The sequence below is a fragment of the Notechis scutatus genome, chromosome 14, assembly GCF_049901735.1.
Source record: "Notechis scutatus isolate UNSWTSFEM ecotype Mainland chromosome 14, rNotScu1.2, whole genome shotgun sequence".
In the NCBI taxonomy this organism is placed as follows: Eukaryota; Metazoa; Chordata; class Lepidosauria; order Squamata; family Elapidae; genus Notechis; species Notechis scutatus.
Window position 1 is genome coordinate 3,735,399 of NC_142022.1, and position 27,147 is coordinate 3,762,545.

Genomic DNA, 27,147 nt, shown 5'->3' on the forward strand with positions numbered 1-27,147 from the left:
AAGAATTCTGGGAGTTGAAGTCCACAAGTCTTAAACCTGTCAAGTTTTGAAGACTCCTGGTTTAAATGTTGCCTTGACTTGGCACCAAATATTCTCCATTACTTTCCTCTGGAATTGGTTGCTGCAAGGTGAAAATGAAAATGGCAAAGGCCTGCAATAAAACAAACAAGTAAATAAAATAAAAAGGTCTGCAGAAATGGTGTAGGCCAGGGTCTCCTGCTTGGATGTGAGGGGCGGGTTGGATTACAAAGGTCCCTTCCAACTGTTACTCTGTTCTGTTAAGTGTGTCTGAGCACCTTAAATAGCCAGAGTTATGTTTGCGTTATGAGTTATATAACATATTGGTTATATTGCCTTAAAAATGTAGATAAAACGTAGGGACAATCTATGTTTCAAGCTTGCTCCAATTAGCACACATTCCTTGTCTCTCTATCTTGCTAACATGCTCCCCATTCCTCCAAGAATACAGAATACCTGCTTGATTCAATGCAACTTTGGACCAAATAATTTATTACATTTATATGCTGCCCCATTTTCAACGACTCTGAGCAGTTTTCCTTGTGCATATTTTTTAAAAATGATTTAATTCAATTAAATTCAATTTAGAGCATCTGCTCTTAAAACCCTACATTTCTCAATGGCCTTCTAAGGAGAGCCTTTCTAAGGCGTTTACTTCCATGGGGCCGAGGAAGCAACGAAATACAAACAGTTGGAATTTAACTTTTTCACGATTCTGAATGACAGACAGACAGACATACAGATAGTAGAGCGGCCGTTCTTGCATTCCTCTCTATGGTTTTCCCTCCAGAAACCTACCTTTCTACCCTTTCCTTCTCTATGGCAGCTGCCCTAAGCTTCCCGCCCATTCGCCAAGGAGGACATCTTCCTGGCCGGCATATCCGGGTCATTACGGTCGCGCAGGCGCAGTGCGACCTCACCGGACCCGCGACGAGGATCCGTGAGGGAGGGTGGCGCGCTCGGGCGGCTGCGGCGAAGATGGCGGAGGCAGCGGCGGAGGCGCCGGCCATCCTCGGCGAGGCGGAAGGCGTCCAAGAGCTCCCGGGGGCGGAAGCCGGTGAGAGGGACACCTGGGGCGGGTGGGGGCGCCGCCGCTGCCGGGATACCGGAGGGAGGATGGGGGAAGGAGTGGGAGGGGGGTCCTTGGGGTCTCTGGGGAGAAACCCAGGGAGGCTGAAGGGACCCGATCCGGCTCCACTTTTAGCGGGGAAAGCGGGACTTCCCGAACTTCGGTGTAAGGTAGACAGCTCCTGGACAGGGAGGCTCTCTTGACTCCGCTTGTCTTGAATCCCGACCCTGCGTGGCTTCAGCTGCCAAGAGGGCCTCCTTAGGTTGTCGTGGGGGGTGAGGGAGGAAGAGTATGGGAGGCAAGTCAAAAAGAGAAGCGGTAAAGCTTCCAAGAGGGTGAGAGATGATGGGTAGGAAATTGGCCATACTAAAAATTAGACTAGATTAAAAAATAATTCAGAAATGGGTTGTTGTTTTTTTGAAATATTATTATACCTATTGTTACCTAACCTCATTTAGAGTGAACGTCGGAGGTTAAGATCAGAGTTTGAAAACATGGCAAGAAAAGTCGTGAAATGGAGCAAAACAAATTTCTCACTTAGCAACATAAATTCTAGGCTGATATTGTAGTCCTAAGTGGAGGACTACTTGGATCTCTATAGATTGTTATCCTCAACTCGGGGTGGTGGTGGGGGAGCCAGGAAGGCAGAACAAACCAACAAGTAAATGAAAATGGACACCAGGAAACTTTTTAATGTCTTCCCTAATCTGCAGGCACTGACAAAGAGGGGCTCCTGAGTCAGGAGAGTAATGGCCCTCCCAAGCCAGATGAGGCCAAGCCAGTGCAAGAGATCAATGGGGAGAGCCTGGAAGACAGCGCGACAGCCCTGCAGGCCGAGCCAGCCAGAGAGGAAACCCTGCAGCCCCTTGCTTCGGAAGTGGGGATGATGATGGCCTTGAGCCAGCCCATGGAGGACCTGTCCATCACCTACCCTCTGGAGTTTGAGCGCTACTGGAGAGCCACTCAAGAGAACCCCCTGGACTTTACCGCATGGACCGAATTGTTGCAATACGTGGAACAGGAGGTAGGAAGAAACCATAAGTGTCCAAACTGATTGTCTATGGAGAGTCTCCACCATCCAGGTCCTGGTTGTCCCAAAGGTGCTTTTTTCAAGAGGCAACTGCACTTTCTGCTTTTTCTTTGAAGAGGTTTCGCTTCTCATCCAAGAAGCTTCTTCAGCTCTGACTGGATGGTGGGGAGGGGAAGGATTTATATTCCTTGCAGACAGCTGGTCATTTGCATCCTTTCATAGGGTCATTGAGGCCACTTGGAGGTTTCTCTGGGTCACCCAAGTAGTGCAAATGGGTGTGGAAGGACCCATTTACACGAGGACACAGATTTATCTGAGGATACAGAGAAACCTCCAAGTGGCCTCAACAACTCTCTGAAATGCCCAGCTGTCTGCAAGGTGTATAAATCCTTCCATTCCCCACCATCCAATCAGAGCTGAAGAAGATTTTGAATGAGAAGTGAAACGTCTTCAAAAAAAATATCAGAAAGTCCAGTTGCCTCTTGGAAAAGCACCCTTGGGACAACCATTAACTGATCGTTGGGGCTTAGCGAGATGCATCAGCCCAGCCATGGTTTAGTGTATTCCGCCACCCATGGTGGAAAGATAACCCTGGCTTAGTTGATGATCACACTAGGTCAAATTGTGCAACCGAATGGGAGGCTGGAAAAGAGGTGGGAGGGAGGGAATGTCTACTATCGCACTGCAGCTTCCCAGGGAGGAGATAGTACATTCCAAAGAGAAACCTAGAATAAAAGACTCCATAATCCTAGACTGGAGTTGCAGAGAAGAGCAAGAAAGATGATCAGGGGGCTGGAGGCTAAAATGTATGAAGAAGGTTGCAGGAATTGGGTATGTCTAGTGAAAAGAAGGACGGGGGGGGGGGAACGGGGGGGGACATGATAGCAGTCTTCCAATATCTGAGGGGCTCCACCTATTCTCCAAAGCAATGGAGGGAAAGACAATAAGCAACGGGTGAAAACTAATCAAGGAGAGAAGCAACCTAAAACTAGGGAGAAATTTCTTAACAGTGAGAACAATGAACCAGTGGAACAACTGGCCTCCAGAAGTTGTGGGTGCCTTATCATGGGGGAATTTTAAGAAAATATTTGAAATGGTATCCGGTCTCCTGCTTGAGGATGGAGTTAGACTAGAAGGTCCCTTTCAGCCCTATTGTTCTGGGTGGGAGAGGGGGATTCAAGGTAGCTACATTTTAGAATGTCTCAGGATACACCTAATGGGCTAGATGAGAAGGTTATACCTTTAATCTGGCGAGATTCTGCCCATTGGGTTAAGCAAATAAAGAATTTGACTCAATAGGATTTCACTGTGTCATTTTTGTGCTTGGGCCTGACAGGCACCAAACAAACGGGAGTTGCGATCAGATCTCATAGTTAATGGCTGGTCCTACAGGCATGGGATCCTGACCTTCCCTGGCAGCTTCCAGCAAAGTCAGTGGGGAAGCCAGCAGGAAGTGGTGGTCATGAATGCAGCAAGGTCTGCTGGCACGGCCACTACTGAGTGAAGCATTGACTTAATTTCTCCAGTTAGGACCACATCAATTAATGGAGTCTGTGGTCCATATTAGAATGGAATGGAACAGAATAGAATAAATAATAGAATAGCACAGAATAGCACAGAATAGAATAGAATAGAATAGAATAGAATACTTTATTAGCCAAGTGTGATTGGACACACAAGGAATTTGTCTTGGTGCAAATGCTCTCAGTGTACATAAAACAAAAGATTCAAGAGTCAAGTATCATAAGTTAAACAAGAATCATTAAACAAGGACTACCAGTAACGCTCAAACACAATTTGCTTAATTCATGTGTGTTAGATAAACCCGAAGGGGCTCACCTGAGGCCATTTGGGGGCTTCTGTTCAGTCTTGGTTTCCTGTGCTGCCTTTGCACTTGTGCAGTGTTTTGTATTTTCCTGTGTCCCTCTCAAAACCACCCAAGCTTTCCTCTCTGCTGCTCTTGCAGAATCACATCTACGCAGCCCGCAAGGCTTTCGATAACTTCTTCCTGAGGTACCCCTACTGCTACGGCTACTGGAAGAAGTACGCAGACATGGAGCGACGCTTTGACTTCATCAAGGAGACCGAGGAGGTACCTAGTAACAGTGGAGATGGCGCGCAACGCAGCCCTGCCCTGACCCACAAAGAACGAGGTTCCGTGGGCTAGAACTGGGAGATTCCACCCCCCTCCTGCCCGGCGACTCAGTGAGACAAGCCAGTTCCAGATTTTGAAAGATCAACCAAGAGCAAGCCTACAAGTAGTCCTCGACTTACAACAGTTCATTCCGTGACTGTTCAAAGTTACTACTTTGAACAGCACTGAAAAAAAGTTGACGACCATTTTTCATACTTATGACCGTTGTAGCATCCCCAAGCGACATTCAGATATGCTTGGCAATTGACTCAGATTTACGATGACTGCAGGGCCCTAGGGTCACCTGATCCCCTTTTGCAACCTTGTGTGATTAGGTTGGAGTGATTCACTTAACTCAAGGGTCTTCAACCTTGGCAAGTTTAAGACTTGGGGACTTCAACTCCCAGAATGCCTGAGCTAACATGACTGGAGGAGGAGGAGGAATTCTGGGAGTTGAAGTCCACAAGCCTTAAAGCTGTCAAGTTTGAAGACTCCTGATTTAACAAATGTGGCAAGAAAACCTGTAACATGGGATAAAGCTTGCTTAACAAATGTCTCGCTTAACAACATACATTTTGATCGTAAGTCAAGGACTACTTGTACTTTAGTGCGTGCTTGGATACAGGGGTGTTTTCTTACCATACACATTAGGTTTGAATGTGAAATGAAACTTCCCAGTGTACCTCTGGACAAATCTTTCTCAACAACTTTAAGGTGGGTGGGATTTAACTCCCAGAATCCCCCAGCCAGCATGCTTCAAAAAGGATGGACTTCAAATCCCAGAATTCCCCAGCCAGCATGATTCGAAGTGGATGGGTTTCATATTCCAAAATTCCCCGGCCTGAAGTAACTGGCTGGGGAACTCCGGAAGCTGAAGCCCACCCATCTTAAAGTAGCCCAGGTTGTGAAACACTGCTCTGGAGTAGAGCCATAGTAATTAAGGCGAGGTGCCTGTTGGGCGTGGCTGTTGTGGCTAATCGATCTTGTGCATAGAGATAATTCCAAAGCTAGGGGAAATAACATTTCTTTTTTTCCCCTTGTGGATGCTCACTATGCTATAACCACCTGAAAATTCAGAAGCCTTGCCTTGTTGCTGATTTACTCTCGCCCTACTCAGTCCCATAGCATCTGGCTCTCTTCTCCTATTGGCCCCTGCTGTGTTGTAGGGCAAATATGGGGGATCTCAAAAGTTAGCGTGAAAAAAAAACCCTTAATTCTCAGGAAGTCCTCTTTGCACGAGTGAGGGGGAGACACCCCACCCCTCCAAGGGTTTATTTTGTCTGCTTGCCCCTGCAGGTTTTCCAGCGAGGGTTACAGTCCATCCCGCTCAGCATGGACCTCTGGATTCACTACATCACTTTCCTGCAGTCCACCTTGGATATGAATCAACCCGATTCAGCTCAGAAAATCTGCGGGTAGGTCATGGGAGAGCTTTGGAGTGGGACGAGGGATTGTCCGGGGCGTTGAATCCTCCATCTTGTCCCCCCGTTGTTGGTGTTTTCTCCAAAAGTTCAGTTCTGCCCCTCAGGCCTGTTTTGAGTACAGGAGAAGGTGACACCGAAAATAGGTTTTGGGAGAAGCTCCGCTCCTGTTAACGTCGTGGACGCTCCCTCTCAAGCCTCCAGCTCTGGAGATTTTCCGTTGGTCTCCCACCCAGAAACTCACAAGGCCCAGCACTGCTTAGCTTCCACAAGCAGGTAACATGTGTCAGCTAGGTGAAGCTCCATTCAAAATCCAAGGAAGAAAACCGGAGACTCCATTGTTACAGACAAACGGATTTTTACTGAATTTGAAGTGGTAGTATGATGACCCGGGACGTGACACAAAAATAACAAAGTCACAAAAGTAGAATAAATTCCCTTCAATGCCTCCAACTTGGCCCCCAATGCCCAATTATCCTCGGCTGGATATCAAATTCTTCAAAAAACAGTCTACGAAGGGCAGTCCGAACCCAAAGTAAAGATAATTAGAAATTTTAAAAAACGAACACAAACCACACTGAAGTAATTAACAAGGCAGGCCAGGATGATAAATTGCAGACTTTCAAAGGATAATGCAGCACCCACAGTTGGGAGGACGCCAAAACCCAGATAAGCCTCGACCAAGAAAATGCATTTGCCGTGTGTGTGTGTGTATGTATATATATGTGTGTGTGTGTATGGTATTCAGCTTTGTTCGGGTATTTTCCCACGTCATAGTAGTGGTGCTTTTAAAGTTGTAGCAACATTTCGGCAGAATCTCATCTGCCATCATCAGGCTTCTGTATTGTGTTTGTCTGTGAGTCAGACTTTCACAGCCGTTTCAGTTTTAAATTTGGGGCTAGCCTACTGCTGTGCCAGAATGGTTTTTTCTTCATCCTGATTGGTTGGGAGTCTTGGTCTGTGTTTATTGGTCTTGGAGTTTGCTGTGTTCTGCTTGATTGGTGTCTCTAATATCTTCTGTCTGTTTTTTGGCTCTTTTTGTATCTTGATTGGCTGGCAGCATTGTGTTACTTTATTGGAGGCCTTTAGTGCGGCTTGGCTTCGGGTAAATGGACGGCTATCATTAGTTAGGAAGCTGGGTTTCATCTGGGTGCCTGGTTGGGGTGTGTTTGAGCTGGAGGTATCAGGGGGGATCTGTTTGTGCCCAGGTGTTTGCAAAAAAAAAAAATCTCCACACCACAAGCCACCCTATATCAGAGGTCTCCAAACTTGGCAACTTTAAGATTTGTGGACTTCAACTCCCAGAATTCTGGGAGTTGAAGTCCACAAGTCTTAAAGTTGCCAAGTTTGGAGACCTCTGTCCTATACCATTTCAGACAAATGGATGTCCAATCTCTTCTTAAAAACTTATAGTGTTGGAACCACCACAATTTCTGAATTCAAGTCGTTTCACTGATTAATTGTCCTCACTGTTAGGAAGTTTCTGTTTGATTCCAGATTACTTCCCTCCTTGATTAGTTTCCATCCATTATTTCTTCTCCTGTCTTCCGGTGCTTTGGAGAATAATTTGACCCCCTCTTCTTTGTTTGTAGCCCCTCAAATATTAGAATATTGCTATCATGCCTCCCCATGTTCTTATTTTCTCTAGACTAGACATGCAACCTAAATGCAACCTAAATAAGTTTTAGCCTCCAGCCCCCGAATCATCTTTGTTGCTCTTCTCTGCACTCTTTCCAGAGTCTCAACGTCTTTTTTTTACATTGTGGTGACCAAAGGGTGGCTGTCAGGATTCTGGCACTTAATCCCATTTAAATCATGAGTCTCGAGCTAAACTTCCAAAGGATTTATTGGGAATTAACATGTCCAGCACTGCCTGGGTGGAGCCAACTTTGAGACACATCATTCCTTGTCACCCTGGACCCTGGTTCCCCCCACCCCCTGGGTGTATCGTAATTCATATTCTCCAATGGGACACATCCATAGCCAAGAATCATTAATCATGCTCTCCAGTGAGATATTTGCATGGCAAAAACTTCGGTCATCTAGTTACTATCTCTGAAAATATTGGTGGAATGCAGTTTTGGTTTGCAAGCTGCCGCATTGCTCCCCCTTCCCTTTCTGTTGGCAACTCTAAAAAGACCCATAGAAATATTTTATGAGTTGACAGTGGCCTTACCAAGGCAAAGTGGAACATCTATTGAAATTGTTAATATTTTCTGTTTTCTCTGCAGCACTTTTGAGGCCGCAGTGGCTGCCGCGGGAGTTGATTTCCGTTCGGACAAGCTCTGGGAGATGTATGTGGAATGGCAGAAGGATCAGGGGGACCTGAAGGCCGTCACCAGCATTTATGACAGGGTGCTGTCCACTCCCACCCAGCTGTACAGCCATCACTGGGAAAAGTAAGCGCGAGACTTGGGGGGCATCCCTGTCTCTGGGTTTTTGCAGTGACGTTCTCCAGCCCAGCCCTTGGCAGATGCATTGGGGATTACAGGGAGTCCTTGACTTTGCCATTGGATTAGTTGACTGTTTGAAGTTATAACAACACTTGCAGAAGTTGACTTACGAGCGGGTCTTGCACATACGATCATTGCAATTTCCCCACATTCATAGGATCAAAATTTGGACACTTGGCAACTGACATATATGGCCAGCACAAGAAATAGCAATAGCACTTAGACTTATATTGCGCTTCACAGTGCTTTTACAGCCTTCTCTGAGCGGTTTAGAGAGTCAATGTAAGGCATCCAGAAAGTATCCATGATATCAATCACTCCGAGACATTTCTCTCCAGTTGATTTATTTAGAAACAGATCTGGCATGTCAAAGGCAATTTCCCAAGTGAAATTATTTTCGCCCATTACACAGAATCCACCTTCTCTCCTCCCTTCTCTCCTCCCACTTCTACACTTCATAAATCACGAGAACCAATTAACTGCCACTGGAATTTCTTAATACGACATACAGAATAACCTTGAACTTTTCAACTCCTCCAACTCTCTAAAAAAAATGTGGCAGCTGAATTTTAAAGCTGACAGTCAGCCTCTGGCCCCCAACAATCTGGGTTCTCATTTTACCCACCTCGGAAGGAGGGAAGGCGGAGTCAACCTTGAGCCTGGTGGAATTCGAACTGCCAAATTTCTGGCAGTCAGCAGAAGTAACCTACAGTACCGTACTTTAACCTCTGTGCAAATGAGGCTCATAAATCAGGAATCCATATAAATACAAGTTTGTTCCATGCTGTCTCTTATGAGCCGGGGTGGTGCAGTGGTTAGAATGCAGCATTACAGACTAATTCTGCCGTCTGCTAGCAGTTTGATCCTGACCAAGCCAAGGTTAATTCAGACTTCCGTCTTTCCGAGGTCAGTAAAATGAGGACCCAGATTGTTGGGGGGGAGGGGGGCAAGAGGCTGACTCTGTAAACTGCTTAGAGTGGGCTGTGAAACACTGAAGCGGTATATAAGTCCTATTGCTATTGGGAAGGAAGGAAGGAAGGCACCCTGGTGCCACAGTGCTTAGAATGCAGCATTGCAGACAAACTCTGCCCACTGCCAGGGGTTTGATCCTGACCGGCTCAAGGTTGACTCAGCCTTCCACCCTTCCGAGGTGAGTAAAATAAGGACCCAGGTTGTTGGGGACAATATTCTGACTCTGTAAACCACTTAGAGATGGCTGTAAAAGCACTGTGAAGTGGGATATAAGTCTATTTGCCCTTCCCTCCCTCCCTCCCTCCCTTCCTTCCATGGTGCACAGTGGCTAGAGTGCAGGATTGCAGGCTAACTGCCCACAGCCAGCAGTTCGATCCTGACTGGCTCAAGGTTCTAGTCCGGACATAGATGTCTTGTGGGTGCGAAGAGACTTGAGTCTGATGACGTGTTTAACCCCTCCTTCATGCCCAGCCTGATCATTGACATATATTTGCGGTGTTTCATTGGAGAATATGAATGACGATATACCCAGAGGGGTGGGGTGGGTGGGGGGAAACCAGGGTCAAGAGTGACAGTGTCTCAGAATCAGCTTCAATGCAGGTCATGCCAACATGTTTGCTCCTAATAAATCCTTTGAAGTTTTTGGAGGTTGGCTTGAGGCTCATGATGTAATTAGGGCAACAGCCGGAATCCTGATAGCACCTTCGGGACAACCAGGACCTGGATGACTGAGAATCTCCCTAGACCTTTAGCCACGGGGATGCTGCAATGGTCATAAGTGTGGGAAATGGTCATGAGTCTCTTTTTTCAGTGCCGTTGAAAAAATGGCCACTCAACGAGTGTTGGTTGTAGCCGCTTTCTGTAAAGCCCTTCTTTCTCCTCAATGCAGCTTCAAGGACCATCTCACCAGCCATCCCCCTGTGGACATTCTCTCCATGGAAGAGCTGGTATGGATGCAGTCCAAGCTGGCCTCCGATACGGCCCCCAAGGCGATGGAGGGAGAAGGCGAGGAGGAAGCCCCACCGGGAGAAGAACTGCCCCCGAAGGCGGAAAACAAGCACGAGGCCACTGAGCCGCAGAGTCAGGCATTGGTGAGTCCCTGTCTTGGCTTGGGCCTTTCGTTCCTTCTCTTTCCAGGATCACAGTCTAGGCCGGGGTCTTCCCTATTTGCCTCCCTGGAACTAACCTATAGCCAGAGTCAAGGGTGGGTGGGTGGGTGGGCAGTAGCAGAAATCATAAAGAATGCAGGTGGTCAGCCAATCAATTAGAATGGAGCTGCAAGGGACCTTGGAGGTCTTCTAGTCCAGCCCCCTGCTTCAACAGGAGATCCTATACCATTTCAGACAGGTGGCTGTCCGGTCTCTTCTTAAAAGTCTCCAGGGATGACGTTCCCGCAACTTCTGGTGGTGGTCTGACTCAAGGCTTCCTGAGACACCAACAAACACACATAAAATCCAAACCCCTTTTATTTTAGTTCAATGGCTGTGAATTATCCTCATTCACAGCTCAGAATGAGTCTTAACCGGTTATAATTAGTCCCAGGGACATTTGCCAAAGTTCCTCAGGAGATGTCTGATAAGAAAGCACCTTTATCTGACTTGAAGTGCTGCCAACGACTAAACTCCCAATTAATGTATATACTCGAGTATAAGCCTAGTTTTTCAGCCCATTTTTTGTGCTGAAAAAAATCCCCTCGGCTTATACTCGAGTCAGATTCCCCTCTGAAAAAAATGGTGTGGAGTCGCGGCCTCCGGCGGCAGCGACTCCCAACAGCCCAAGCCGGGAAGGGAAAGGCAAAAAGCGCTTTGCCTTTCCCTTCCCGAGGCGGCGGGACTGGGGCCGCACCGGCGGTAGTGACTCCTGACTCAGGGGGCCTCCGAGGGAGGGAAGAGAGTGACTCCTGCCTCCCGCTGTCATCATCATCTTCTTCTTTTGGGTTAGTGAATCAATTAAACCTTTCATGATAGTGAGATCGTTTCCCAAATTAATTATTTTTATTTTTGAAATTTACCAGTAGCTGCTGCATTTCCCACCCTCGGCTTATACTCGAGTCAATAAGTTTTCCCAGTTTTTTGTGTAAGATTAGGTGCCTCGGCTTATATTCGGGTCGACTTATACTCGAGTATATACGGTAGTCTTTCAAAACCAAACAGAGAACAAATTCACCACGGAGCTTTCAGAGTCCAAATCGATCAGAGCGAACAACATTGCTTCCTGCAAAGGTTTTCCTACCTTTGCACTTCCTTTATACCTTATGGGAGGGACAATCACCTCCAAGCCTTACTCCCGAGTCGCCCCTTTTGTCTTAGCTGCTCTTGCCTTCTGGCAGTTCTGCACACTGGGAACAGGCTCCCCTTGTTCCTCTGCCTCACTGCTGCCAGATTCTGGATCCTCCGGAGTTAGCACCCCACTCCCAGATGGCCCTGGTCCTATCTCTGTATCCTCTTCTTCCTCCTTCTCCTCTCATACACACACACACACACACACACAACTCAGGCATCAACACAAAATCTCCAGAACTGTAAAGCCTACAGACTTGAAATTTGGCACGTAGGTTCCTCTTTGCTTCTAGGTGCTCGCTAAGAAAGGATTTTTCCAAATGACTCTCAGAGCATTAGTATTTCCTATATTATTATTATTATTATTATTATTATTATTATTATTATTATTATTATTATTATTATTATTATTATTATTATTATTAAAACGCTCTGGTGCTAAGGAGTTCTACTCCCCCTCCCCACCTGAAAGGAAGAGAAGAGAATAACAGAGGAGAGGCTTCTGTGGGGCAAACCTGAGGGAGAGAAGGGGAGGGGAGAGGCCAATCGTAATTACTTGTTAATGTTCAAGCTTTAACTGTCAATTTATCAAGCCCGATCACATAGTTCCATAGCGAAGCACAGGTATCCAACCGACTAGGAAATAAGTAAAAAGGAACCAAGCAGTTGGATCCTATTCTGGTTCCCCACTTCCTTTCACAAGGGTTCCTTCGATACCCCTGATTTCACCTCTTCTTCCGTTTCAGGGGGCGTTGGATCCGGAGAAAGTCATAGAGCAATCGATTTCAATCCGCCAGCAGATCTTCAGCCAGAACGAAGCGGAAGTCAGCAAGCGCTGGAATTTTGAGGATGGGGTATGTACTTCACAACTGTGTTACTGGCTTTACAACATTGCACAAGATCACAATTGTGGCAAGAAAGGCGGGGCTGAATGTGCTTAACAACTGTCTCGCTTAGCAATGGAACTTTTGGGCTGGATCCTGGTCATAAGTCGAGGACTTCATTCTCGAAGTGGTGCTGGCTTGTCTTGGCACCTCTGTGTGGTAATCCGTCGCCCTGTCTCTGCTCCCTCCCAGATCAAGAGGCCCTACTTCCACGTGAAGCCGCTGGAGCGGGCGCAGCTGCGGAACTGGAGGGACTACCTGGACTTTGAGATAGCCAGCGGCTCGCACGAGCGCACCATTGTGCTGTTTGAGCGCTGCGTCATCGCTTGCGCCCTCTACGAGGAGTTCTGGATCAAGGTCAGCTAGGCTAAGCGGGTTTCTCCATCGCCTCTACCTGCTCGGTGCCTGACAGAAGGACGGAGTTTGAAGGAACTCTGGAGGGCTTCTAGTCCGAACCTCCCTCCCCCTTGAGCAGGAAACCCGATACCACTCCAGACAGACGGCTGTCCAATCTCTTCTTCAAAACCTCCAGTGTTGGAGCAGCCACAACTCCTGGACGCAAGCCTTGAGGGGAACAGTTCTTTTGCATGGCCCCTATCAGAGCCATTGAGCCAGGAGCTAAACCCCCATTCCCCACCCCACCCCCCAAAAAAACAACAACCCTGCAAGTATCAGCTTGTTGGGCTGACCATGTTTGAATTGGCGTTGAGGGACAATCCTAGGATCCATTCAGAATGAATCTTGGGGCGGGGAGAAGTTGGCAAGCAGATCATTCTGAGCCCTGCTGAAGGACAGGCATTTATTTTTCTTAGAACGGAAGCAGCTCTGGAGCCATGTTTCTCGACATTGGCTAGTTGAAGATAGGTGGACTTCAACTCCCAGAATTCCCCAGCCAGCATGGCTGACTCTAGCCCAGGGGTCTCCGAACTTGGCAACATTAAGACTTCAACAGATTAACAGAGTTGGAAGGGACTTTGTAGGTCATCTAGTCCAACCCTCCCCGCCCAAGCAGGAGACCCTACACCATTTCTGACAATCCAGTCTCTTCTTGAAAGCCTCCAAGTGATGAAGTTCCCACGACTTCTGAAGGCAACTTCTGTTCCATGGGTTGATAGTTCTCGCTATCAGAAAAGTTCTCCTTATTTCCAGGTTGAATCTCTCCTTGATCGTTTTCCATCCATTATTTCATGTCTGGCCTTCTGGTGCCTTGGAAAATAGCTTGACCCTCTCCTCCTCCCTGTGGCAGCCCCTCAAATACTGGAAGGCTGCTCTCCTGTCTCCCCTGCTCCTTCTCTTCCCTAGACTAGCCAGGCCCAGTTCCTGCAACCGTTCATCGTATGTTTGAGCCTCCAGGCCCCTCCTCATCCTGGTTGCTCTTCTCTGCACTTTTTCTAGAGTCTCAATGTCTTTTTTTATACTGTGGTGACCAAAACTGGATGCAGGACTCTAGGTGTGGCCTTACTAAGGCTTTATAGAGTGGTATTAGTACCTCCCTTGATCTTGTTTGTATCCCTCTGTTACTGCAACTTAGGATTGCATTGGCTTTTTTGGCCACCACTGCACACTGCTGGCTCATATTTAACTGGCTCATATTTAACTCAATTTAACAAAATTAACTTCTGGATTTCAACTCCCAGAATTCCCCAGCCAGCATGGCTGGGTGGGGAATTCTGGGAGTTGAAGTCCACATATCTTCAAATTTGAGAAACACTGCTCTAGAGTCAGGTGGAGTAGATGTTTGCCCTATGAAGCAACTCTAAAACCACTTGTTCTGATGTTTTTCCCTGTTCTCCCTACTCCTTTCTTTAATGTAGTATATCAGGTACCTAGAGAACCACAGCATAGCTGGAGCCAGAAGCGTTTTCCAGCGGGCGTGCTGTTACCATCTGCCTCGTAAGCCCAACATTCATCTCTTGTGGGCAGCTTTTGAGGAGAAACAAGGTGAGGAATAAGCAGCGTCAGTGGGGGGAATCTGGGTTCACTTAGCAGCCTTAGTTTAGTCTCAAAACCTCTTATCAGTCTAACAAGACCCGTGGTCACCAACCTTTGACGCTTCGTGGCCTGGTATGTGTGTGCGTGAGAGAGGGGCAGATGCGTGCATGTGCACACAGCTCCATTAGTCGAACAGCGGTGAATGGAGCTTCGCGGGCGAGCATGAGCGCCCGCCATTGAAGTGCCCTCTGCTCGTGCGAGTGGAGCTGTGAGTGCAAATGCAAGGCCCCACCGCTCGTGCAAGTGGAGCTTCGCATGTGCGCACTAGCCCGCCATTCATAGGAGTGGAGCTTCATGCTCGTGCAGGCCGGTTTTGAAGAGGCTGCAACCCGGTATTTGGTTGCGGGCCCCTGGACTACCCGTGTCTCCTCGAAAATAAGACCCCGTCTTATATTTTTTGCCAGGTCTTATTTTCAGAGGGGGAGGTGTCATCCACTGACTCACATCACTTGCGTGTGTCGCTCCTGGCCTCCTTTTCGTTTTCAGAGGCCTTCAGGAACTTCTACTGTGGCTGGCATCCGAAGCTCCGTTACCAGCTGCAGAGGCCTTTAGGAAAGCCTTGCCAGCCACAGAAGAAATGGGCCAGCAAGGCAGGTATCGGGCTATGCGAGTCCTGGCTGGAACTGTCCAAAAAATAAGTAGTAAGGCAGCTCCCCATAGCTTAATTTTTACCCGTGCATCCTGGAGTGGGCGGGATCTTAATTAGGGCTTATTTGGGGTTGGGTAGGCCTTATATTGGGTGCATGTGTAAAAAAAAATCAAGCGAGGACTTTCAGGGCAGGTTGTATTTTCGGGGAGAAACTGTAGATCATATTGGAGTTAATAATCTGGGGCCCTAAACTGATAATGCTTCTACACATAGTCCTCCACATATAACAGTTTGTGACTGTTTGAAATTGCAACACAGAAAAAGTGATGTGTGACTGTTTTTCACACTTACAACCATTGCAGCATCCCCATTGTCACACGATCCACATTCGGACGCTTGGCAACTGACTTATATTTATGACGGTTGCAGGGGCCCAGGTGTGTGTGTCACGTGATCCACTTTTGAGACCTGACGAGCCAAGTCAATGGGGCAGGCGGATTCACTTAACGACCGTGTTACTAACTTAATAATTGCAGTGATTTACTTAATAGCTCTGGCAAGGAAGGTTGTAAAATTGGGGACAAAATTCATGGAAGAAATGTCTCACTTAGCAATAGAAGTCACGGGCTCAGTTGTGGTCCTTAGTAGAGGGCTGTCAGGGCTCCGGTATCCACCCCCATTTAAATCATCAGTCTCTAGCTGCATCTCTCAGAGTTAAAAAAAAAAGATTTATTAGTGAACATGCCGATGCTACTTGGGTGTAACCGACTCTGAGACACATCATTCATTTCCCCCTTGACCCGGGTCTTCCCCCACCCCTGGATGTATATTCTCCAATGGGACACATCCATAGCCAAGAGTCATCAATCATGCACTTCAGTAATTATCTTGTGCACCAGAAGCTTCGGTCACCTAGAAATTATCTAAGGAATGCACTACGTTGTAACTTTTTGCTGACAACTCTAAAAGACCAGAGAAATATTTTTGAGTTGACATTCTACCTGTCCTGAAGATGTCCTTCCATGTGTTCCCACAGGAGAGGTGGAGGAAGCCCGACGTATCTTGAAGACTTTCGAGGACTATGTGCCCGGCTTGGTCATGGTGCGTTTGCGGCGGGTGAGCCTGGAACGTCGGCTGGGGAACATGGACATTGCGGAGGCCCTCCTGATGGAAGCCATACGGGACAACGAGGGGATGCCCATCTCCTCCTTCTACTCCGTCAAGCTGGCTCGGCAAGTCCTCAAAGTGCAGAAGAACCTGGCCAAAGCACGGAAGATTCTCCTCGAAGCCTTGGAAAAGGACCCGGTAAAAAAACAACAACCCAATCCCGTTTTAGGCTTATGTTCACACAGTCCTTGACTTATGTCTGTCAGGTTCCAAGTAATGCAATCGTCATAAAATGAACTCGGAGGCATTTTAATTCCTCAAAGGACTATTTTATTTAACGACATTTTGGTACTAACTGGTGGAAGCCAGTGCTGAAAGTTTCCCGGGCTTCCACATTCCTGTCACTATAGAGTTTTCTTATTTTTCCAAAACAGTTGTCCAACTGGGATACGAAATGGTTTCCTGGCAACTTTGCTCCTTCCTCTGGCTGAGCCGCAGTTGGAGTGCAGCTGACTCATCGCCCAGCTGTGTCGTTTTGGCTGGAGCTTCATCCACCTTAGTTCTCACTCCCTCTTCCAATTCTCAAGTGTGTCAAACTAAATTCATACAATTGTCAGGGTTCCGGCAGTTACCCCCATTTAAATCCTGAGTGTCGAGCCAAACTTCCAAAACTTAAAAGGATTTATTGGGAGTTAACATGCCGGCACTGCCTGGGTGTAGCCGACTCTGAGACACATCATTCCTTGTCCCTGGTTTTTCCCCCACCCCCTGGGTGTATCATTCATATTCTCCAATGGGACACATCCATAGCCCAGAGTCATCAATCAGGCTCTGCAGTTAGAATTTTGCGTGGCAGAAACTTCAGTCACCTAGTGACCATCTTTGAAAACATTTATGGAATGCAGTTTTGGCTTTGTAAGCTGCCGCTGCTCCCCCTCCCTTTCTGTTGGCAACTCTAAAAAGACCATAGAAATATTTTGAGTTGACTTTCGGCTCCCCCTCACTTCATATAATTCATTGTCACCCTTGACCCTGGTTTTCCCCCAACCCCTCTGGGTGTATAAGTAATTCATATTCTCCAATGAGACACCTCCATAGCCCAGAGTCATCAATCAGGCTCTCCAGTTAGAATTTTGCCCGGCAGAAACTTCAGTCACCTAGTGACTATCTCTGAAAACTGGAATGCACTTTCGGTTTTGCAAGCTGCTGCACTGCTTCCCCCTCTCTTTCTGCTGGCAACTCTAAAAGGAACCATAGAAATATTTTATGAGTTGACAACAATTCCACCACCAAACTAAATTCAGGCTTGACACTGTCCATTTGTTCAGCGACTGTTCCAATGGGCACTGGGAAAAAAGTGACTTATGACCGTTTTTCACACTTATGACCGTTGCAGCATCTCACTATCATTCGATCAACTTTTCAGGCATTTGGTAACTGATTCATATTTATGACCTTTTCAGCTCAGTTAATGCAATCGGTTAATTATTATGATTTTAGTTTTGTTTTTTAAACTAGATTGTTGACTGCTTATATTTTTGCTTTTCCTCATTAGCTTCCTTGACTTTCTGTAGGGTTAGGGTTACAATGGTACTGAAAAAAAGTGACTTACGACCATTTTTCACACTTATGACTGTTGTGGCAGCCCCACAGTCACCTGATCAAAATTCAGATGCTTGGCAACATGGAGGAACATGGATTTGCCTTTTGTTGGGGCTTCATATATACATCTGTATTTTTTTGGAGATTCCTCAGTAACATTTTGCTGTTTTGATGGCCAAAACTTGGCTCATTTAAAACAACCACCTGGGTCCAAAGATTGAACATTAATTTATGAAACATACAAACAATTAGGGCATTTTTTTCTCAATCTGTAACTTTAAACTGGGTGGACTTCAACTCCCAGAATTCTCCAACCAGCATGATTTAAGAGGGGTGGACCTCCACTCCATGCTGGCTAGGGAATTCTGGGAGTTGAAATCCACGCATTTGAAAGCATTCTGGCTGGGGATTTCTGCAAATTGAAGTCTACCAATCTCCCAGTTGCTGGGGTTGAGAAATTCTGATTTGGATGAAAGTGGTGCAGTGGTTAGAATGCAGTACTGCTACTTCTGCTGACTGTCGGCAGTTCGAGCCTCACCGGCTCAAGGTTGACTCAGCCTTTGGTTCCTCCCAGGTCAGTAAAATGAGGATCCAGATTGTTTGGGGGCAGTATACTGACTCTGTAAACCTCTTAGAGAGGGCTGGAAAGCACTGTGAAGTGGCATATAAGTCTTGGATCTGCCCTTTGCTCTTCTGAATTTTCTCTTCCCTCTCCCTCTCCCCTCCATGGCTGGATTCACTTTGGGTGCAGGACAACGCCAAGCTCTATGCGAACCTCTTGGAGATGGAATTCAGTGCTGATGTCCGGCAGAATGAGGGCAACACCATGAGCAGTTTCGACCGAGCCTTGACCAGCGGGCTGCCCCTGGAGACCAAGATCATTTTCTCCCAGCGCAGGGTGGAGTTTCTGGAAGATTTTGGGTCGAGCATAAACAGGTAATTGAGGTGGGGTGGGTGGGGGAAAGTGCTAAGCACGTTCTCCTCCACCTCTGACGACTCAGATCGAAGGACCAAAGTTCACCCCTCACTTCTCTCTTCCCAGCTTGCTGATGTGCTACGAAGAGCATCAGAAACTCCTGAACCAGCAGATGATGAGGAAGAGGCTTCTGGAAAATGGGTAAGAGTACGTTCCTTCCTGCCGCTCTATCCTTCTTTTCCTCTCTGGTTGCATTTGCATTTTGGAGGGAACAAACAGTTTGCCTGGCCAAGACTCAGTTTGTGCATTGCACTAAGCCATCATGCAGCTTGCAGATAGGTAGTGTTCTGACTAAAGCTTCTGAGACCATAATTAAGCACACACTTATTTTAAAAACAAGTCTTGTTTTATTGCAACGCTGGGAATTATTTTCATTCCCAGCCAGTAATGAATCTCACAGTCCCTCGAGATGAGCACCCACCTTTCTCTCCTTTGAATTGCTGCCAACAACTAAAGTGCCAAATAAACTAGAACAAAAACCAACCGAAGTACAAAGAGCTTCAAGAACGAATCTGAAATGAACGAACGACTTTGCTTCCTGCAAAGGTTTCATCATCTTTGCCTGTCTTTTATATCTTATGGGAGGGGCAATCACCTCTCAGCCTTACTCCTTGTCCGAGTCCCCTCCAGACTCCCTGACTGGTCCCCATTCTTCCCCACTGTCTGATTCCACTGCTGTCTGCACAGGCTGACGGCGAACCACAACAGGTAGATAGGTAGGTATGTAGGTAGGTATGGATGTAGAGAGAGAGAGAGATGAGAGATGATTAGATAGATAGGGTAGATAGGATAGATAGGATGGATGGATGGATAGGGATAGATAGAGATATAGATTGAGAGAGATAGAAAGGTAGATAGATATGGATGTAGAGAGGGAGATGAGATGATGATGAGAGAGAGGGAGAGAATCTATCTGTCTATCTTAACAGAAACTGCACAATGGCTTGGTGTAATGTATATATATATATATACACTATTTGACCTTCCCTTATTAGTTTCATAGCTAACTCAAGGCAGCCCACATACATAATACTTCTACATCTTCCTGTTTTCCCCACAACCATCCTGTGAGGTGTGTTGGACCGAGAATGAATGGCTGGCCCAAAGTCACCTAGCCGGCTTTCATGTCTGAAGTGGAACTCGAACTCACCGTTTCCTGGTTTTTAAGCCAGAACTTTTTACCACAGTGCCAAATGTTCATTCTTGTCTTTATCTAAACCCATCCAACCATAATCAAGAAAACTGGCTTGCTGTGAGGTGTGGACCCTCACTTATTGTCAGTTAAAGTGAAATTATTTAGGCTGATTTAGTGAAAACACCTTTCTATGTATTTTGGAGAGGGTTTATATTTTAATGGTAAATTACACTGAATGGGCTTTTTAAAAAACGTTTAAAAGTTTTTCTACAAAACATAGTGCTTTCCACCTGACCAATAGATTAGCATTGTGTCTGGATTGAGCTATTTGGGGATAGGATGTCACTTCAAATGTATTTTGTCACTTTACATGTACACTAATCAGCATACATTAAAATGAAATTTTGCTGAATCCAGCTCTCAAAAGATAATTATTCAGCTCTTTGGTTGAGTTAAAGGCTCAGTTGATATCCACATATCTTAAAGTTGTTTTGGGGTGGGGGATGCCTTCCTGTTGCTGCCATCTCTGCTTTTTTAATCTTCTATGTATCTATTTAAAAGCCAAATACCACGCAGGCATCATCACAAAATCTCCAGAACCGTAAAGCCTACAAACTTGACATTTGGCGCGTATGTTCCTCTTGGCTTCTAGGGGCTCACTAAGAAAGGATTCTCTGAAATGACCATCAGAGCATTAGTATTTCTCATATTATTATTATTAACACGCTCTGATGCTAAGGAGTTCTCCCCCTCCCCATCTGAAAAGAAATCTACTCCAAATGCAAAACGCAAGCAGAGGAGTTTCAGTTTCAGTGCAGCGAGCAGCTTTAGTACAGAACAGTTGAGCTAAGCCACACCCAGGCTCCTTGCTGTTTCCTACAGCAAATAGTTTCAGTTTCCAAACAGCCCTCAACTCTCACACTGACAGGAAGCTAGCCAGATGAATACCGATGGATGCTGGTAGGCAGAATGTTTTTTCCTTATTTTCCTCCCCAAAAACTAAGCCCAACCACATAGTTTCATAGCGAAGCACGGATATCCAACTAGTTCCTTTATGTTTTCCTGTGAACTGCCCAGAATTTTGGGTTGTTTATAAACTGAATAAACAACGAAACAAACCAACTCCACAGTCAGCCCAGGGCAGACCCAGAAACTGGGTTCCAGTGGCATCCTGAGCCAGCGTCTGCCAGCCTTCCAAAAGATCAGCAGACTCCGAGGTTTCCCGGGGTGGGGAGGGAAGAGGTGGCTTCGCTATGCAGCAGACCCCACAACAGAGACTGGCTGCATCGCCTTGAGCAAGCTACGATCCCCACGAATGCCCTGGTGTTGCAAGAGCCAAAAGCGACCAGCTGGCAATTCACCCTTTTTTTTTGGAATCCCCAAGCAGCGCCGATGAAACCGATGACAAAAGGTTGAGACTTGAAGACGCAGCCATGGGAGGTGGCAGCGTAGCCATGGCGACAACGGGCATCACGCCCTTGATGGCGACTGATGCCAGCACCGCAGGCACTTACAACTATAACACATGGTACCAGGTGAGTTGCCCAAGGCTGTTGGGCTTCTGCCCCCGGCGATCTTGGGACTACAATTCCCAGAAAGCATAGCTGCCATATTGGGAGGGTGCGTTAGGCCCTGCTGTACCAGGAGATCTCGGGGCATCGGTTGCAGGGAGATCAGAGTATATGATGATAGGATTGACTCTTAAGTGTGACCCCCAGTCTGACGGTCTGCGCAATCCATATCAGTAGAAATCAAATTGGGCTACAGAGCTGGAATTAATAAGTATTTGGTTTTTAAAACTCTGGTCAGTGTCAGCAGAGACTTTACAGGTAGTCCTGGATTTACAACCAACTAAGACTTAGAAGAGCTGTGGGGGCACAGGCTAATTCTGCCCACAGCCAAGAGTTCGATCCTCGGCCTTCCATCCTTCTGAGATGGGTAAAACGAGGACCCCGATTGTTGGGGGCAAGAGGCTGACTCTCTAAACTGCTTAGAGAGGGCTGGAAAGGACTGTGAAGCGGGATATAAGTCCAAGTGCTGTTGCTAAGTGGGAAAGAAGAGCCACGGCGGGACAGTGCTTAGAATGCACCATTGCACTCTGCCAGAAGTTCGATCCTGACCAGCTCAAGGTTGACTCAGCCTTCCATTCTTCCGAGGTCGGTAAAACGAGGACCCAGATTGTTGGGGCAAGAGGCTGACTCTGTAAACAGCTTAGAGAATCCAACTTGGCTTGGGGAATCCAGTGGAAGAGATCCTACTTGATTGATTGATTGATAAATTTTATTTGCTGCCCCATCTCGTATCTTTAACGACTCTGGGCACCTTACAACAAGCTATATAAAATAACATTTCCGTAATCCACGTTTCTTAACCAAAATGCTTTCCCCGCCCCCCCACTGCTACAGCAACAGTACGGATACCAGAACACGTGGAACTACAACCAGTATTACCAGCAGACCTAAAACCAACGGACGAGAGACGGTCGGCGCTGATGGGCAGCTGCAGCTGCCTTTGCTCAACCTCTCCACGGGAGCCAATGTCTGGCTGTCACCTCTTCCCTGGTGGCGGTGGCAAGCCTGGTTGCTAGAGCTTTAGAGAAACCTGGCCCTTTTTGCATTGATTTATCACCCCCACCCTTAATTTCTGAAACTGCAGTGGACACGTTGCCATCCAGAGATCCTGCGTGAAGAAACAAGGTTCCTTCGTTCCACTGGCAGGGCTGAAAAGAATTCAGTGTCCAAGGGAAGTCCAGCAGGGTTGCTTCTGAAGATGTGCAACCACAGACTATTGCTGATACAGCATCCTCTTCCTGGGTTCAAATTTCATTTTAAATCAAGGCCTCGGAAACAGCATTTTATTTTTATGTTTTTTGTAAAAGGGTCCCCCTCTGTACATTTTCACTTTTTGCAGCTGTAAATAAACTGGAATTCTTAATGTCTCATCCTCTCTTATTCAGAGCAGACACTTAGTAAGATTGCTTTAAGGTAGTGTTTCTCAACCTTGGCAAATTTTAAGATAGGTCGACTTCAACTCCCTAATATTCCCTAGCCAGCATGATTTAAGAGGGGTGGAGCTCAACTCCATGCTGGCTGGGGAATTCTGGGAGTTGAAGTCCACCCATCTTAAAAATGGCCAAAGTTGACACTGCCTTAAGGAAAGATCTGTCTCAGCAGATATTAATAGTCAACCATACCTAGACTCAGAGCCATCCAGCTCTAATTCCTATCTGGATGGGAGGCCAAGAAGAAATCCTAGAGCAAGGGTGTCAAACTGGTGGTTCATGGGCCGGATGTGTCACACGCAGGCCATGGCCACCCCAGCTCCACGAAGGAAAAAAAGCATCACGTGAACAAAATGATGCGGCAAGTTTGATATCCTGTGTCCTAGAAGGAATTACAAGTTAAGTAGTCCTCTACTTACAACAGTTCGTTCAAAGTTATAACAGCACTGGAAAAAAAGTGACATATGACCATTCTTCACTTTTACTACTGTTGCAGCATCCCCAAGTTCATATTTATGACGGTTGCAGTGTCCAAGGGTCATGCGAGCTCCCTTTGCGATCTTCTGACAAGCAAAATTGATGGGGAAGCCAAATTTACTTAACAACCTTATTTCTCACTTAACAACAGCTGTGATTCACTTACCAATTGTGGTAAGCAAGGTCATTAAAACAGGGCAAACTCACTTAACTGTCTCACTTATAAACAAGAATTTTGGGCTCAATTGTTGTAAGTAGAGGACTGCCTATAATGCAATCAATTTTAGACAAACCCACTGGACCTTCCTAGAAGGCTCCAGCCCCATTTGCACTACTCAGGTGATCCTGAGGACACAAGTGGCCTCAGCTCTCTAAAAAGATGCAAATGACCAGCTGTCTGCAAGGAATATAAATCCTTCCATTCCCCATCCTCCAATCAGAGCTGAAGAAGCTTCTTGGATGAGAAGCGAAACTTCTTCAAAGAAAAAGTCCAGTTATCTCCTGATAAAGTCCACAATCGCGCCCAATGGGTAATTCTGGACTAAGCCACAATTACCCATTGGGTAAAGAATAGGTTTCCCAAGCACATCTTTGCAATAGCAGATCCTGCCACATCTGCTATTCTTTATTTAAAAGCCTCTGTCCATCAACCATGTCTTGAGTTCTTCCTCAAAATAGCCCTTGACACGGATACTACAGGTGTTTTCATTGACTTGGGTTGCTGGCGTTCGTCCGGACAATTCTGTAAGGAAAGCCTTCACGTCATTCTCTAGGGCCTGGAGAAAGAAAAATGTAAATTTACAGGTTACTCCCTGTAAATATTTATTTGCTTGGTTTCTATAGCACCCGGAAGCCTACCAATATCCAGTGTAGGGCCTACACTGGTCTGAAAAGCTCCCCCTGGGCAGTGCCAATTAGCATAGAGACCACTGTGGTCTGAACCAACTGCAGCCTGCAAGCAATCGCCCAAACAGCCAGGTAGAACGGGAATTCCCAACCCCTGGGGCTGTGGCCCACTGCTGGACAGTGGCCTGTTTGAAACGGGCTGTGCGAGCGGTGGGCCCTTGCATTCACATGCGCAGCTCCACTCGCGCAACCAGAGCGCGCTTCTGCTCAGTTCATGATTGTCCCAAAAGTGCTTTTTCAAAAGGAAACTGAACTTTCTGTTTGAAGACATTTCGCCTCTCATCCAAGAACCTTCATCAGAACTAAAAAAAAAAGCTGCTTGGATGAGAAGCAAAACATCTTCAAAGAAAAAAAAAGGAAGTCCAGTTGGCTTTTGAAAAAACACCTTTGGGATAACCATTATCTGGATGACAGAGAATCTGTAGAGAGATTGGAAGAATTAAAATCAACTCACAGTGTCAACAGCTCTTACACCAGCCTATAGAGAAAGCTATAACCTACCCAGATATCGCCTTCAATTTTCCTGATAATAGTCATCTTTCTGGATCCGTGGTGAGAAGTATCTTTGTACACAGGTACATTTTGCATGCGTGACCGTCGTACAAAGTAGGAAAGATCAGGAGGAGGATCTGTGAAAGAATTGGAGACTTAAAATAAATATGACTATATTGTCTTTTTATACAATAAGTAATTTATAACAAAATCTGGCCAGGGGAGATCTACCTGCCTCTTGCTGAACTATTAATTTTGCACAGGCTTCATTTAAGAAATGTATTTAAAATGTAAAACGTGAACTTATAACAGTGGTATGAGTCAGGAAGAACTGAGTTATAAGAAGCTGTTTTTTTAAATTTTATAATGAATGCAGTTATTCTACCAAGACGATCTAATTTTGCTCACTTTTCCATTCAGGGGAGACACTAGAACACTTTTTCAAATATTATATATTAAGGAAATCAAATTTGGAAATATTTTGCCCCATTTTACCTTGTGGTGGCCTCCATCCAGAAGGTGTAGGATACTGGTCATGTTTTGGAGGTATGGGTACAGTGGTAGGTGGTATCAGCCTCTCCACAAATTTATATTCTTCGGTAGACTCGATAATCCCGGGGTACATCCGGTCTGCAGAATTAGACTTACCCGAAACATGTCTCTGAAACAGAAAGATGAGAAAGCAGTGAGCTTTTTCACCTACAAAGTTTGTCTGTAATTGCTGCATCCAATTTAATAGAAGTTGAAATACAAATACAAAACATTTTTCTGCTGGCCTGGAAGTCCTGTGACTGGAACGCTAGGAGGACAGGATTCAACAGTCACAAGACAAAAACAGAATGGTGGCTGAGCATGATGGAAGTGATAGTCAAAAGTGAAAATCACTGATGGGCCCCAGGAATAAAGATGGGAAGGAAGGCATGGAAAAAAAACTGGGAAAATTGGGGGGAAAATAGGGGGGGGGTTTCCATTTTTTTCCCAGGCCTTTCCATTTCTACCCCAGGAAGCAAGAGAGGATGGGAGATGCATGTTAGCAGAAGACATAAAACTTAAATAGAAAGGCTAGGTGACAAATAAAATCGAAATGTAATGAATTGCACCATCCCATAAAGAACATTTCTAAGGAGCACAGAGACAAAAAAGGATGTTTTTGCATTTTGGAACTGGGGAGAAATTTATGGGCAAAATGCAGGGAGTTAGGCACCCACTTCCTCTTTAAAAAGAGCCAGTTTGATATAATGGTTCAGATACTGGCCTACAAACCAGGAGATGGTGAGTCCTAGTTCTGCCTTAGCCATGAAAGCCAGCCGGGTGACTTTGGGCCAGTCTCTTTGTTTCTCTCTCAGCCCAACCCTTCTCACAGGGTTGTTATTGTGGAGAAAATAGAAGGAAAGAGCATCAGGTATGTTCACCACCTTGACTTATTTCCAAAGTAAGATAAAAATCTTAGAAATAAAAGTGTCAAACCTCCTCTTAAGAGACTCAGCCAGTTGGAATATTACCTTAAATGGTAATATCAGAATAGAATAGAATTTTTTATTGGCCAAGTGTGATTGGACACACAAGGAATCTGTCTTGGTGCAAATGCTCTCAGAGTATACATAAAAGAAAAGATACATTCGTCAAGAATCATAAGGGACAACACTTAATGATAGTCATAGGGTACAATAAGCAATCAAATCATACTAGGAAACCGTCAATAAAAATCATTAGGATACAAGCGACAAAGTTATAGTCATACAGTCACAAGTGGGAGGGGGTGAGCAATAAGGAGTGATGAGAAGAAGAATAGTAATAGCGGTGCAGACTCTGTAAATAGTTGGACAGTGTTGAGGGAATTATTTGTTTAGCAGAGTGATTGTAAGCAAAGTATAGATAATACACAGTTCTATTATTATTATTGTTGTTATTATTGTTATTATTATTATTGTTATTATTGTTATTATTATTGTTATTATTATTATTATTATTATTATTATTATTATTATTATTATTATTATTATTATTATTATTATTATTATTATTATTATTATTAATCACACAGTCAGCCACATGTTCAGACCATCTAGTCCTTACCAAGGATCTGGGATAGGCAAATCTGGATGTTTGATGGTTACAGATATGATGATGATGATGATGTCTGTTTGTATCAAAATGTATTGTACCCAGAGACCACACTGTTCATGTACTGATATTGATGTATATTTAAAAATAAAAATTCAATAAAGCTAAAATACAGTTCACCAAGCACTTATGGATGTTAAAGAAAAAAATCACAAATAAAAATATTAAATAAATAGAGAGAGAGAGAAAATAAGCCTGCAGTGCTTGTACCCGTCATATAATAGAACCGGATTCCAAGCAGGGGTACCATATCTAGGCTGCAAAAACCCGGACAGCCTCTAGATAGCAAAAATCTGCTCCATTTGCCTCTGTCCCTACCAGTAAAGCAGCCTGGCCGGGCCGCCTCGTCCGCCCGGCCGCCCGCAGCACCAACAGCGACTTCCTCAGCCCGACAGCCGCGAAAACTGAGGGAAAGGCCGCCATCTTGCCTCGGAGGCGCGCGTGGATGACGTTAAGGCGCCCGGGAGGGACGTCACGCACAAGCCA

The 27,147-nt window shown here is 45.8% G+C and overlaps 2 protein-coding genes and 1 long non-coding RNA gene across 4 annotated transcripts in view; 2 read left to right on the forward strand and 1 right to left on the reverse strand.

Moving 5' to 3' along the window:
* LOC148129502 (uncharacterized) overlaps positions 1-27,147 on the forward strand; it is a 157,534-nt gene that overhangs the window by 75,256 nt on the left and 55,131 nt on the right. The gene's annotated exons all lie outside the window — the stretch shown is intronic.
* LOC113423846 (pre-mRNA-processing factor 39-like) lies at positions 850-22,599 on the forward strand. Of its 2 annotated transcripts, none has more exons than XM_026685408.2 (14): positions 850-1,075; positions 1,801-2,111; positions 4,084-4,209; positions 5,548-5,666; positions 7,904-8,071; positions 9,987-10,188; positions 12,123-12,230; positions 12,453-12,617; positions 14,075-14,201; positions 15,878-16,146; positions 18,302-18,486; positions 18,593-18,667; positions 21,046-21,196; positions 22,067-22,599. In XM_026685408.2, exons 1-14 carry the CDS (start codon positions 997-999, stop codon positions 22,121-22,123), a joined length of 2,142 nt encoding a protein of 713 aa, XP_026541193.2. In that variant the 5' UTR covers positions 850-996; the 3' UTR covers positions 22,124-22,599. The 2 variants fall into 2 exon arrangements, with proteins under 2 accessions (XP_026541193.2, XP_026541194.2); XM_026685409.2 differs by having other exon boundaries at positions 882-1,075; positions 21,049-21,196.
* MRPL49 (mitochondrial ribosomal protein L49) lies at positions 21,924-27,108 on the reverse strand. The gene is made up of 4 exons (XM_026685413.2): positions 26,980-27,108; positions 25,033-25,198; positions 24,547-24,674; positions 21,924-23,915 (listed from the first exon to the last, which is right to left on the reverse strand). The coding sequence occupies exons 1-4, from the start codon at positions 27,082-27,084 to the stop codon at positions 23,769-23,771; spliced, it is 546 nt and encodes a 181-aa protein (XP_026541198.1). The 5' UTR covers positions 27,085-27,108; the 3' UTR covers positions 21,924-23,768.

Excerpts from the sequence above, each read along its gene's own strand:
- LOC113423846 (XM_026685408.2), top strand. The coding sequence starts at position 997 with ATGGCGGAGGCAGCGGCGGAGGCGCCGGCCATCCTCGGCGAGGCGGAA. Across the intron at positions 18,487-18,592 it reads TTTGGGTCGAGCATAAACAG|CTTGCTGATGTGCTACGAAG; the intron begins GTAATTGAGGTG and ends CTCTCTTCCCAG. Across the intron at positions 18,668-21,045 it reads AAGAGGCTTCTGGAAAATGG|CAGCGCCGATGAAACCGATG; the intron begins GTAAGAGTACGT and ends GGAATCCCCAAG.
- MRPL49 (XM_026685413.2), bottom strand. The coding sequence starts at position 27,084 with ATGGCGGCCTTTCCCTCAGTTTTCGCGGCTGTCGGGCTGAGGAAGTCG. Across the intron at positions 25,199-26,979 it reads CCGGCCAGGCTGCTTTACTG|AGACATGTTTCGGGTAAGTC; the intron begins GTAGGGACAGAG and ends TTTCTGTTTCAG. Across the intron at positions 23,916-24,546 it reads AAATTGAAGGCGATATCTGG|GCCCTAGAGAATGACGTGAA; the intron begins GTAGGTTATAGC and ends TTCTTTCTCCAG.